The sequence below is a fragment of the Apus apus genome, chromosome 3, assembly GCF_020740795.1.
Source record: "Apus apus isolate bApuApu2 chromosome 3, bApuApu2.pri.cur, whole genome shotgun sequence".
Lineage (NCBI taxonomy): Eukaryota > Metazoa > Chordata > Aves > Apodiformes > Apodidae > Apus > Apus apus.
The window spans coordinates 75,214,691-75,227,297 of NC_067284.1; the positions used below are offsets into that span (position 1 = coordinate 75,214,691).

The window sequence follows — 12,607 nt, forward strand, 5'->3', positions numbered from 1 at the left end:
GTTTTGGGGATAGAAAGTGTTTACAAACAATGTCTAGTATCAGACCAAGTCATGGACCACTTTCCTGGACCTTCCTCAGCCCAGCCACCTGTACACATTATGTTACCACCTCTAGGAAATGTTCCATGTGCTTACATGAGTTAATCTGAACCCCAGACACACTTTAGCAGGTCTGTCAAACAGCATGAAAATCCTGTTGCCCCTATGCTTCCCCACCCCTTTGCCCCAGCCTGCAGTCAGCTGCCAACACCCGCAAAGACACGCGTTGGCAACTGCTGCAGAGAGAGAAATGTAAGCCTTCCCTCATTGCTGGTTTGGATGCAGGGGGGTCCTGCTGACATGCAGGCTAATGCCACATAAGTAGCATAATGAGAGCCTCCGTGGGTTTCACTAAGCAATGGAAAGAACTCACTCCAGTCCTGGTGGTCTGGCTGCAACTGTGCTTTTAACTGTTAGCTTGCTAGGGTGGACAAGCAATCACATCCATACGAACCCACATTTCCTACTGATCAATGAAACAATTTTGTCAATACTGCCACAGCTTGCCCAGGAATTGTCTCCAGCTATGCTGTCCCTCCTCTTGCAGGGAAGGCAGCTTTCTCAGGTGGATCAGTGTCTGCACAAATTTGATGTTTAGTGACAGACATCCAGCCCTGTACTCATTGGTAGAAAGGCATGAAAAGCACATGCCTTTCTTATGTCACAGCACTTGAAGGCATCAGAGTCATTGCAGGAGCATGCAAAGGCAACTGGCTTCCAAAACCTCATTTACAAATAGAAGACTATTCTTGAATATCTCTTTTTACATTTAACACTCTTCTCACCGAAAGTCAAATATGACAAAGATGAACACCACTCTCTGCTCTGCTGAATTCCCGGGAGATCTTAAGAGCAACATTTAGAAAAAACAACAACATACAGAACAGAAAAAATTACATACACAGGGCATGGGGGACACATTACCTGCAGTGAAGTGAGCTGCTTTCATCTGCCTATGAGTATTGATGAGTATTCTGGTGGTAAGTTTTAGCTACATCTTGGTGTTTGTCTATCTGTTTAACACACAAAACGTGTGTGTACATATGTTTATGAAGTCAGCTTACACTTAAGAGAGATGAGCTTTTATGATAACACAAAAGAGGTTTCTCAGAAGCTCTTCAGGTATAAGACAACAGGTCTAGTTGAGAAAAGAGACATGCCCATTTAATTCCATCCCCTCTTGCTTCAGTGTTAACCACAGGATACTCTCGTGAGCTGAAGCTTAGCACACTTACTTGGAAAGGAGAATGACACAATTCTGGGCTCTCCGGCCGTCAATCACAGAGAGCTCTTTCACCTTTCGTGTGGAGAGGTAAAGGTCTTCTGTTGAACCCATCTCTTTCTGCATATAATTCAAAAGGAGGGGGGAAACAATCAGTATCATGTTTCTCACCCAAGACTGACAGACTTAGACTTAAGAGTGTAATGAACAAAACCCATCCCAGTCTGGGAAAATCCACCCACATGGTGAGAAAAGGAAACAGGAAGGGCAGAAAACATGTAGGTAGAACCTGTATTAGCAGACAAACAGAAATCATCCATTACCACCTATAAGACGATTTTTGATTCTTAATACTGGACATGATTTGGACCTATTGGACTCACTCTACCAACAGTTATTATTACATTATTGTGCAAAACTGGCATTACAGGGAAATCAAGGACGTTGTGGTAATGCCCACTGGTGTCAAAGCATATCCTTCAGCAGATGCCACCTTCAGGGATTACACTTACTTCTCGAAAGGCTGCAGCCTCATCAGGAAAAATCCTTCCATCATCTCTTAAGGCTGCCACTGGAACAGCCCAATGCATATAATATGAGAGTTGCAAACAGTACGGCAAGATGGTGTTTGTCTTACTAAATATATCTTATTAGGTGGTCAACATCTACATCTGAACTAGCTTCTCTTTTTAAAACTAATTAATGCATTTCATCATACAGAAAACACCCTTTTTCAAAGTTCTCTGCATATTCCCATTGCAAGACTTATCACTTGGAAAAAACAAGGAAAATCCTTGTTCAAAATCTTTGTCACAGCACACAGACAGAAACTAGTTGCAAACCCATCTGACCATCCAGAAGTCTCTGTGTCCTTGTCCTGCCTACACACTGGAGCCATGGGATTTGTTTCACTTTCAGATTGGATTTCTGTCGTTACTCTGAGTATCTTTTAACACCATTTCTTAAAGGAACATAGAGGCAATGATAAATGGAGATAATCCTGGATAATAGCTCTCACATTACCAACAGAGAAGGGGGTATTGGAAACAGTACATTTTTATTTTCCCAGCTAACTGCTGCTGGAACCTCTTAAAAAATGCCTTTCCATGATATCCATGTGGTCATGCCTTGAGATTTTGGGATTTACCAGGATAATCTAGCTTTGAATGCACCCATCAAATTAGCAATGACTTCTTACTTAGGACATAACAGCAAGCATGCTGAGTCAGAGCAAAAGGTCCATCTACCCCAGCATCCTGTCCCTAAAAGCGGTCAACAGTGGATACACAAGGAAAGGTATTAAGATAATGGTAAGCATACTTTGCAGAGTGCTTTGCAGAATTCACTCCCAGGACTCAAGGTTCTGCAGTTCAGGGCTTACTTGATAATCAGCATGACTAATCCACTCGAAGAGATTTTGACACCCAAATATCTGAGTGTTAAACATGAATCACAGGTTCATACTGCTAGTTGTCATTTGAGCTCTTGGTACAATCAGGTACAATGAACTGGTCTTGCCCCTGGATATACAAAGGATTCCTACAACCATATCCAAAGTGATATGGTGAGCTACCATCAATACTAAATGGCATTTATAAGCAGGTACAATGTGGCCAGCTGAAGACATGCACACAATAGTTCTGCTGGATGAGCCCAAAGTGTCTAGCTTGTCAGAAAAAAATGTTCAATGTTACTTGATACATCAAATAGTGTTTAAAAAAAAAAGGAAAAACTAGGCATTGGACAAGTTGGTTATATCTGAGACAACAGCTAACAATATCAAAAAGCACTGGCACTCCCAGTATAATCTGGCATGTAGAGATGTCATTTTTTTCCTGAGTTTTCTCAGTTTGTGGGGAGGAAGAGAGGGAAATGAGGAGATAGGCAGCTGTTTAAGGTAAGAAAAGTACTTGGTGGTTTGTGCTCTTGGTTTAAAGGTTCACCCTTCCTCACTAGCTAATGTTTTCAGACAAGCACACCTGGTTAGTGTTAATCAGCACCCATCCCAAGGAAAAATCCAAATTGTTTCAGAGTTTGTTTGTGGGGGTGGGAGTTCATAGGGCTTCCCCTAAAGCCATGCAGCAGGGATTGGTATAATAGTCTCCAGCCTATTTCCAGTTCCCCAGCCTGCAAGGTTCAACGCAGGTGAATAACTTCAACTATTCAGAAGTGGCCCACTCTTTGGTCACAGGAGTGGGCTAGACTCATCTAAAAATATATTCTCTTCAACCCATGTTAGGAGAGGGATATTTATAGATACTTGTAGCTGCGTGTAAGCAAAAGCAGCTGAAGCTTCAGGTTTTACTGAAGCCAGATTGCAAACTTAGCTGAAGGAAAACAGATTGCATATGAACTATCTGCATTTTCTTAGACACAGAAAAACAGGAGCAAGGGGGCAGTAGAGACCCACTTTTGTGAGACAGGCCCAGCACACAAAGCAGGAATAGTTGGAGCTGTTGTCAATCTTAACAAGATCCTTGAGTTTTATCCCATCATTCTTTACCAGCTTTCCTTCTGGAATAACTTTATGTTATGTGCTTCAAAGACTATTTCGGATTTTGAGAATTTAATTGCAAATTCAAAAATCTATTGAAATCTTGGTGCTGGGATGACTAGACATGTGAAATGTATTCATCATATTGGTGCCCTGTTTCAAATACAGTTTGATTTTGGTTAGCTACAGACACATGGTCTGGCACCATAGCAGCACCCTATGTTCCAGTAATTATCAATACTTCTGTAACTATTTCTACCATACTGACTTGTTTCATGGTGCACGCTGCCATGATGGAAGCCCACAAATGGCCCAGAGCCATGTATTAGCCTCACCCAGTGGTAGGGCTCCTGACCAGGCTCTGCAAATACAATTCCCTCAGCACTTCTGGTGAGGACTACTTTCTTCTGAATGCACCAGAGACACTTGTGATGATATCTGAACAACCCTCTTCAAAGAGCATTGATCTTCCCAAGAGCATTGCCAAGAATTTTGCTTAAGGTGATGAGTAAATTGAAAGGTAGCCAAATTGGAAGACATGTGGATACCAACTCTGGTATCACTGCTTCATCTAAACACCATGCTATACAGTAGAGAGACTATTAGTTTGGTCAAGGAAGAGTTACTGTTCAAATTCTACTTTTTTTCTGATCTTTTTTCTCAGGATCATCAAGAAGAGGACTACAGATTCAGACACCAGCAGAAACCAGAGTGAGGTTATAGCTAAGTGACAGAACAGGAACTACTTCCTATCACAGATCTAATATAACTAGAGGATTTTTTTGAACCAGCCTTGCCACCCAGAAAGCAGAGGTACAAGGGCATATGAAAGAGTAGCATGAGGTGGGCCATGACCCCATAACAGCATGGTGCAGGACTTCACTTTTCCACAAACTGCAAGAGGATCAGAAGGGAAAGAATGATACTCACCTGCTTACAGGAGGAGGGGTTAGTTAGCAGGTCCTATGCAGGCAGCAGCCACAAATAAGGAAGAAGGAAACATGCCAAAAATTAGTCAAAGAGAAAGAGATCAAGTTTAACAAGGCAGCTGAATTTAGACACACACTGTTTTCCAAGAGAATAAAATGCTTAGCAAGTAATAGTGGCCCAGATGGTTCAATGGTATTTCAGCATTTCTTTGCATATTTTAAATCAGCAGATGTTGGGAAACTAAGTATTGCAGGTCTTTTCTGAAAAGCATAAATTCAGTCTCCAAAGCATAGATCCCTTAGGTCTTGAAACATTAACTAGGATAATGCTTAAATACCTTCACAGATCTGCTCTGGAGCCTTACTGAAAGAACTGCCAAGGTTGAAACTTTAGGGTCAGTTCTCCTCTCCTGATGCACAGGCACAGTTTGCAGTTATTAGCAATGACTTGCTTCAATGGCACTTTATACCGTTTAATAACTTATAGCCAAGTATTTTGAGAGCAGTCTGTAACCACCAAAGAAACCTTACAGCACTACTGGGTGACAGACATCAACTGTTTCACAACATATTCCATAACCCAGGAAAACACCCCATGTACTGAATCAAAAGGTCAACATTACACATTAAGATTGGAGCAATGTTGAAAGACAAGTGTAAGAATCATTGGTCAAGCATTCTGCTTTCCCTCATAGCCACCAAAAATGCTACACTAGGCTTAAGAGAGGAGAAGAGACCCTTCATCATTTAAAAAAAAAAAGAAAAAAAAAAAAAGAAAAAAAAAAAAAGCAGTTTAATTTAAATGACACTGGAAAAAACATGAAGATCATGTTATATAACAGCAAAGAAAGAACTGCCTTTATCTGCATTCATTCAGCATTTCAAATGCACCAGAGCAGGGCTTTGCATTGGCATTTTTCTTTACAGACATTTGGATGAAATTTGAAAGTCACAAACCCAGGGTAAACACACACTTGGCCAGAGTGGATTATTTCCCAAAATAAAAGAAGATAAAAGATTAACTGTGAATCAACTGGAAAACTTTTCGATTTTGATTTTGATTCAAAAGAAAGTTTGGTTGTTTGGTCTTTTAAAGAAAAGAAGAAAAAAAGAAGAAGAAAGAAACAAAGACAAAAAGAAAAAGAAAATTTGTGAGGACTTACTGATTGGAATCCAGTTCACAATGGAGTGAGTATGGATGGAAAAGAAAGTATCACATAAAGTAATAACAATAGAATATTTAAAGTGGGGGGGAGGGGAACCAACAAAACCCTCAACACAAGCTGGAAGGGCAGCAATGCACCTAACTACAAAAAAATACGAGTAGCTCATGTAAGCGATACTGTAAGTGTCTGGAGCCACTGTCATAAAATGTGTTTAATGAGGATGGAAGAGAACTGTTCCGAGATCCGTGGAGGTCACTCTGAGATGATGGCTCCATTCCAGTGGGCAGGGGTAAGGGCCAGGTTAGTTTACAGTTGAGTAGGCCAGGCTCCTTTTCAGTGGTTGGTGACACAGCCATAAATATTATTATTCTAATTGAGAGTTGGCAGAACAGGACAGCTTTGGCTTTGGATTTTGCAGCCTAAAGGAAGCAAGGCTTTGCAAGGTTATTTCTAGTGGGGCAGCTGCAATTTTTGCACCTGAAGCATTGGAATGGCACCTTGATGCTGCAATGGCTACTCGTGCACAGATGATAGGCTGGATACTTATAAGAGAATTAGAAGCTCACCACCATAAACTGTTGGCATAGGGTCTAAATCCAAACTTGGAACAGCACTGAAGTTTCGTGTACATTTCTTCCCTTTATGAACTAATGATTTTTTTTCAAGGAACGGGATTCAGAGAAAGAGAAAGGGGCTCACTGAAACAGCAACAGCTATTTGCAGGAGCAAATACAACAGGTAACGTTCAGTTAATAAATTAGCAGAGTTATTCTTTATGTTTATTGGGTTAGATAGAAAAATGAGAGAGAGAAGGGAAGAGATGGAAAACTCTGAAGATGAGCAGTTTATTTGTTAACTTTAAGGTACTGAATACGTTAATTAAAATAACAATGAAGTAATCATAATCGCTGTAAGGCTTAATTATAAAGACTGCTTATGGCAATCATGTCTGTGTCTTTTCCTAAAACTCCAGAGCAATGATCCAATTCTACAGAGTACAGAAGATTGAATTTCTCCAAACATACTCCAAAAGCAAAAGAAAGCTGGGGGAGTTCAGGGAGTGCAAGTACAAACCTTCTCTTGCTAAATCTCATTCAGCACAGATAGATTGAAGGTGACTTGCTTTCCAAGAAAAAGAGGAGGGGGGAAAAAGACATTCTAATAAATGGCTGCTTTAAAGTATGCTGTTGTGTTATAATCTGTAATTCAGACAGTTTCTGTCACGTAGCCAGTTGGGTCAGTTGGCTGTTTAAGAAAAAACAGACTAAGAGAATGACTGCTAATTCAGTCACCTTGCTTTGTATTCAGGCAGCTACAGACTTTTTCTCTGGATGAATGGGAGAAATATAAAGATGAATATCAAGCACGAATATAAGGAGTTTAGGAGCTTTTGGAAGTCAGTGGCTGCTGAGATCAAACCAAGCATTACCTGTTGGGAGCTACTGTCTCTGAGACCTGCCCATTAGTATGAAGTATATTGGTAACAAAAAGTTATAATCTGCCCCATATTTCTTCTGCACTTCTTTTGGTCTTGAGATTTTTTGAACAGTGGCAGAGCAGCAAATGATGCAGCCTGACTGCAGGTGGATAAGGACCTAGATCACTGTCATGTGTTCTTTCCTCCTCCAGAAATTCAAGGAAGACAAGGTGCAGAAGAGTTTAATCCTACCTGGTGTCTTTGATATGCAGAGAACATCTTTTCAAAATCTTCTAGATCCAGCACCTTGAATGCCTTTAAATCATCAATCTCATTCCAGATTGTACCATGGATCCTCTCCTGAAAGAAAAGGGCGTATTTTAATGAGAGAGTAAAGGCTTTTAGCTAAGAACATCCCAATCCCATTTGGACCGATCATTCTCTCCTGCTCCCTGCTATTATCTCAGAGGGCACACTTCGTTTCAAGAGTCAAAGGAGAAAAAAATATAGTGGTGTGTTTTTTTTGTTTTTTGGGTTTTTTTAAACATACTGAGTATTTTGTATTTTTCATTACAGCAGGCCTCTGATGAAAGGGCACATTCCAAGACTAGCAGACTACATCTCAAGCAATAGCCATGATCCCACAGTACGTTTGCTTTCAAGAGTGGCCATCTAGCTAACACAATGACTGTGGTCATACTGAAAGCAGTGTTGCCATAATGAGGAAAAAGCTTAGGAAGGGCACTGGTGCATGACAAACCCCAGACACATTTTCCCTTTTGCAGATTTTGCCAGGTTCTGTTGCAAACCCCAAAGGGCGGGTGGTTTTCATTCTGCCTGTCTGTAAAAGGAGTTTCAGATTTTATTTCATTTCTGAGTCTTGGAAGTCTAATTGTTTCCTATTACATGATGTCCCCTGTCTACATGAGTTCTTTGTTTACACAGATAGACACAAGCTCTGAAAGAGCATCTATACCAACTGGAAATGTTTACAACCTGTGTGATGCATTGTCCTGAATGCCAGGGAATTCTAGCTCTCTGGCAGATAACCAGCATGGAGGGAGACAGGCACAGACTCCTCCAACTTTGCTGTCCACCAACCCTGAACCAAATTAGCTCCTGTAGTATAGGAATTAGCTAATTAGGAGTCGTCCTAAACTAGAAGAAAGCCTTGAGGTCTCCCGCTTACTTTCTCAGGACAGATGTCCTTGCTGGCAAAGAGGGCACAAAGATTGAACTACCTTCTCCTTCCTACTGACTGTTAAGGTATATGTTGTGCAGGACAAGCTTTGGGCAATTACCAATTCAGAAAAGGAAACTTGCTCTTTGCACCTGACAACACTGTATTTCAGTTAATTTACTTAATGAAGTGTACATTTATTGTACTTTATTAACTGGAAAAATAAGGAAAGTGTTGATTGAAAGGAAAAGGAAATGGACAGAAGGGATTGTAAAGAGACCTAAGCAAACCCCAGGAGATGAAGAACCAGCAGAACACTGATGCAGAGAAAGCCAGGAACAGCAAGCAATAGCAATGAAACCCTCAGGCAGGCTCCAGTTCTGAAATACCTGACTTGTACCTACACAGCAAAGTGCATTAACACTTCATTATCAGAACTAATTAGGAACAGGCTCTACTTCCCATTCACATTCATCAAAGGAATGAGGGAAATGTGCTAAGCCACAAGGCTCAAGGAAAAACACCTAATGGGAGGATGAAATGAGGGGGAAATAAAAGTGTGAAGGGTTCTGGAGGAAATTCCTGGTAGGACATACACTGTGGAGTAAAATGAACACCCTCCCTCCAGAGGCAGCCTTTGAGTGCCTGAGGGCAAGGGGTGCTGTCTGCTGTGCTGCAATTTACAGTGAGAACAGATTCTAGATGGGAGCAGCACCCATCCCTGAATGACTCATCAATGTCTTTGTTTTAGTCCTTGCAATCAGTGTGGCTCTTCTTTTCATAGTATAAAAACATCATGACTGTAACCTGACAAATGAGTTTGGAAGGCTCATCTCAGCCAGAGAAACAAGAGACAAATTTAATTTTCATTTTACTGTATCCCTGGATTGGGGTATTTCAATTGTAGCCAGAAGCATCCAGACAGAGTGTTCATTCTCATTCAGTTTCCAGGCTGGCTTTATAAACCTTGAATTATAAATTCTGAGGGATATATTTGAACAGCAGAGCAGTTCTCTGAGTTGGTCACTGTTTCAAATTGTCCCCTCATACATTGAAATGGAAGAATATTTCTTGACAGGAGCCAGTGGACATGACTTCAAAAGCAGTCCTTAGAGTCCTGAGGATGCCAAAAAGCTATAATACACTGTGTTTGGCAGAAGGCTGGATGTGACTTGAGAGACAGCTACTCATGAGAGTCTTGCCCATCTACCTTTTCGGCTTCAGAACTCAGGGAAGTGAAGTTTCCCCACAAATGGCAAGAACAGTGAAAACATGCAACAGAATGAGCTGGTCCAAATGATTTGCAGAGGTGCCAGAACGGGCAGTTCTGAGACTCACAGAAGGATTGTGAGAGTAGTTCTCCTCCATACTTTCCCAGAAAAACAACCTAAGGAAGTGAAAATTATTCTCATTTCGATTCAGATTCATTTTAAGAGCCAGGCTAACTCTGGTCCTGTACAGGATGGTTTGTATGCTACTTGTAGCAGAAAGACAAATTCCAAAGCAGCACCCACTGCAATGATGTGCACAAACAGAACTTTCACACAAGGAACACAACTGTAGTGCTTAAAACAAAAATGGGCTAATCCAGTCAAATTAAAAATGAGGCAGCATAGGTATAAACACTCTTTGTTACAAAAAACACTTACAATGGGGCTGTCCTTTCTATTTCTACTGTAAGCTTTGCCCTTGAAAACTTTCATGTTGCTGCCAGATAATTTCCTACACTGAGCTCTTGCTACTTGGTTATGGATTAAGTGGCTGATAGTTCCTTGTCATCAGCCAGAAAGACTGAGCATTCTAAGAGAAACAGACTTGCATAATGTGGTTGCTATGACAAATGATTCCCTCAGCACCATAAAAAATATTTATGGGGACTAAATAACAATTTAAACATAAAATACATTCTTTATTCCTTCTTTCCTTTGTTCTTTCTCCTTAAGAAAAAAGAAAAGTGAGAAGAAAAAAAGAAAGAAAATAATGAAAAAAAATGAAAGAAAAAAAGAAAAAATAAAATAGAAAAGAGAGAGAAGAAAAAAAATGAAAAAAAGAAAAGAGAAAAAAAGAGAAAAAAAGAAACGAGAAAGAGAGGTTACCCAATCTGCAAGATGCTTTTCTCCCCATACTTAATTTATTAATTAATTCTACAAGTCTTTCAAGATCCAAGATTCCTCTGCTTTGTGAAGCCTTGGCTTTCCTTTCACAAGGAAATCCTATGAACTACATTTCCCAGTGTCCTCTAGCAAAATGGTAGTACATGCTAGGTAATGAAACAGTATTAGAACAAGTATTGACAAGGCAGTTGCTCCATCAGGCTGAGTTTTTGGTATGTTGCATTTAAGAATTTGTTCAATGTAGATGCTGCAGTTATATCTTTTCACCTTTGTAGTGAAGCCAGATTTGCTGAGAGACCTACCAAGATTAGAGAATGACAGTGCTTCATGGAACTACAAATCATATCAAGCTGTCTTCTGCTACATCAAACATGTGCTTTTATTTACCCTGAAGATAAATAGTGATACCTCTGCAAGCCACCGAAGTCCATCATGCCTTAATAACCTCACAGCTTGAGTGAAAACTTACAGTAATTCAGGAAACTCTTTCATTTGTCCTGCAGGTCCAGAGAAACCATAGAAACTGAGTATCCTGTGAATAGTGGAGCAGGCAATCCTGCTTATTAGTTGGTAAATATTTGTAAAAAAATAACTATTGAAAAGTGAAGCAACAACGTTTTAATTCATAAGTCCATTATGAATCTGAAAAAAGTTTATGAACAGTGCATTTTTAAAGTTTCTCTCTTGAGATCAGATCCTCTGCTCAGTGTAGGAAAAATCCACTTTGAGCAAACATCGTATTTCTGGCATGTTTGTTAATTGAGACAGATGTTTTATCTCACTGTAGGACTAGGCACCACCAAGGCTGTTGTGAGTAGCTTCACACTGAGATTTTGTAGAAATCTTCCCATTAATTTTCAATATCTGGCAGCAGTCCTGCATAATTTTTTGCCATGATCTTCAGGCTGCTTTTAGGAAGAAAGTTCCAGAAATCTGAATCAACAATAACATTACAGAAACATATTCTTTTTAAAAATAGTGTCACAATTAACATTTTCTGTTTATGTGATTTTTTTGTTGTTGTTGTTTTTTGTGGGTTTTTTTTAATTTTTTTTTTTTAATCCTATGTGGTATGTAGAACAAATACCTTTCTTCTGAGACAATTCACCCAGGTCTATTTAGGGCTGGCTAAAGAAAACCCCTTTCAGATCACTGACTGGAGTCATTACCAGCCTGACTCTTAATGGGAAGCTGCTTCTCTGGCCATGAGATACAAAGCAGCACAGTTGTTCTATCATTTACTCTGATAACTTCAAATCTTTATCTTTCCATTTATGAAAGGGGTAATGATATTAATTCATACTTCCAGTGTGCTTGAAACTAGTCCCCCATTTGGATCAACCATAAATATCTGGTCCCTGTTTGACCTTGGGTGTTGTGTAAAATTCAGAGTGGGAGAGCAAACTCCACTTCTGTCCAGAAACAAAGAAAGGAAACTTTCCAGGACATTACAGCGGTTACATTGCAATATCTTTTTCTTAAAAAACAGATCCTTGGCACCAGCACCACTGTAGTGTTGTATGAATGGAATTCACAGACAAAGCTACAGTGCTGTATGAATGGAGCTGTGGTGTGGAAGGGCTTAGCCAGAACTCAGCCCATCCATGCATCTAAATGGATTTGCCACTGATCATCAGCTCACATCAAAGCTGGTAGAAAATTTTTAATTCTCAAAGGAAATTAGTGGGTTGTTGGAGTTTCCTTGTTAGAAGCACAAATACTTTCCAGTCAAACCTTTTTTCATGGTGCCCATGGGAACTGTGGACAATCTGTTACTGTCAACTGCTAAGAGTTTGAATATATTTGATCATTCCCCTAACACCCAACAGCTCAGTCCTTTCCTTCCAAAGACAGTATATTGGGAAAAAAAAGGTGTCATATGAATTGCCCTGGAGAACAGCCTTGATTCCACTACTGAAAAAATGTACCGTGGACAAATCCCTCTTGGACAGCCCCATCCACACTCCTTTAGAGCTCTTTTGGCTTTCTCTCACCCCCTTGAGGCAGGCTGCATGGACAGAAATGGGTTTGGCTCTCATGTAGGCT

General features: G+C 40.2%; 1 protein-coding gene across 2 annotated transcripts in view; it reads right to left on the reverse strand.

Moving 5' to 3' along the window:
* DAAM2 (dishevelled associated activator of morphogenesis 2) overlaps positions 1–12,607 on the reverse strand; it is a 180,332-nt gene that overhangs the window by 35,033 nt on the left and 132,692 nt on the right. Inside the window, exons 15-17 of one of the 2 annotated variants that reach the window (XM_051613200.1) lie at positions 7,520–7,627; positions 4,686–4,718; positions 1,275–1,381 (exon numbers count right to left, since the gene is read on the reverse strand). In XM_051613200.1, the coding sequence (XP_051469160.1) occupies positions 1,275–1,381; positions 4,686–4,718; positions 7,520–7,627 (248 nt within the window). The remainder of the gene's footprint in view (positions 1–1,274; positions 1,382–4,685; positions 4,719–7,519; positions 7,628–12,607) is intronic. The other variant, XM_051613201.1, reaches the window with a different exon arrangement.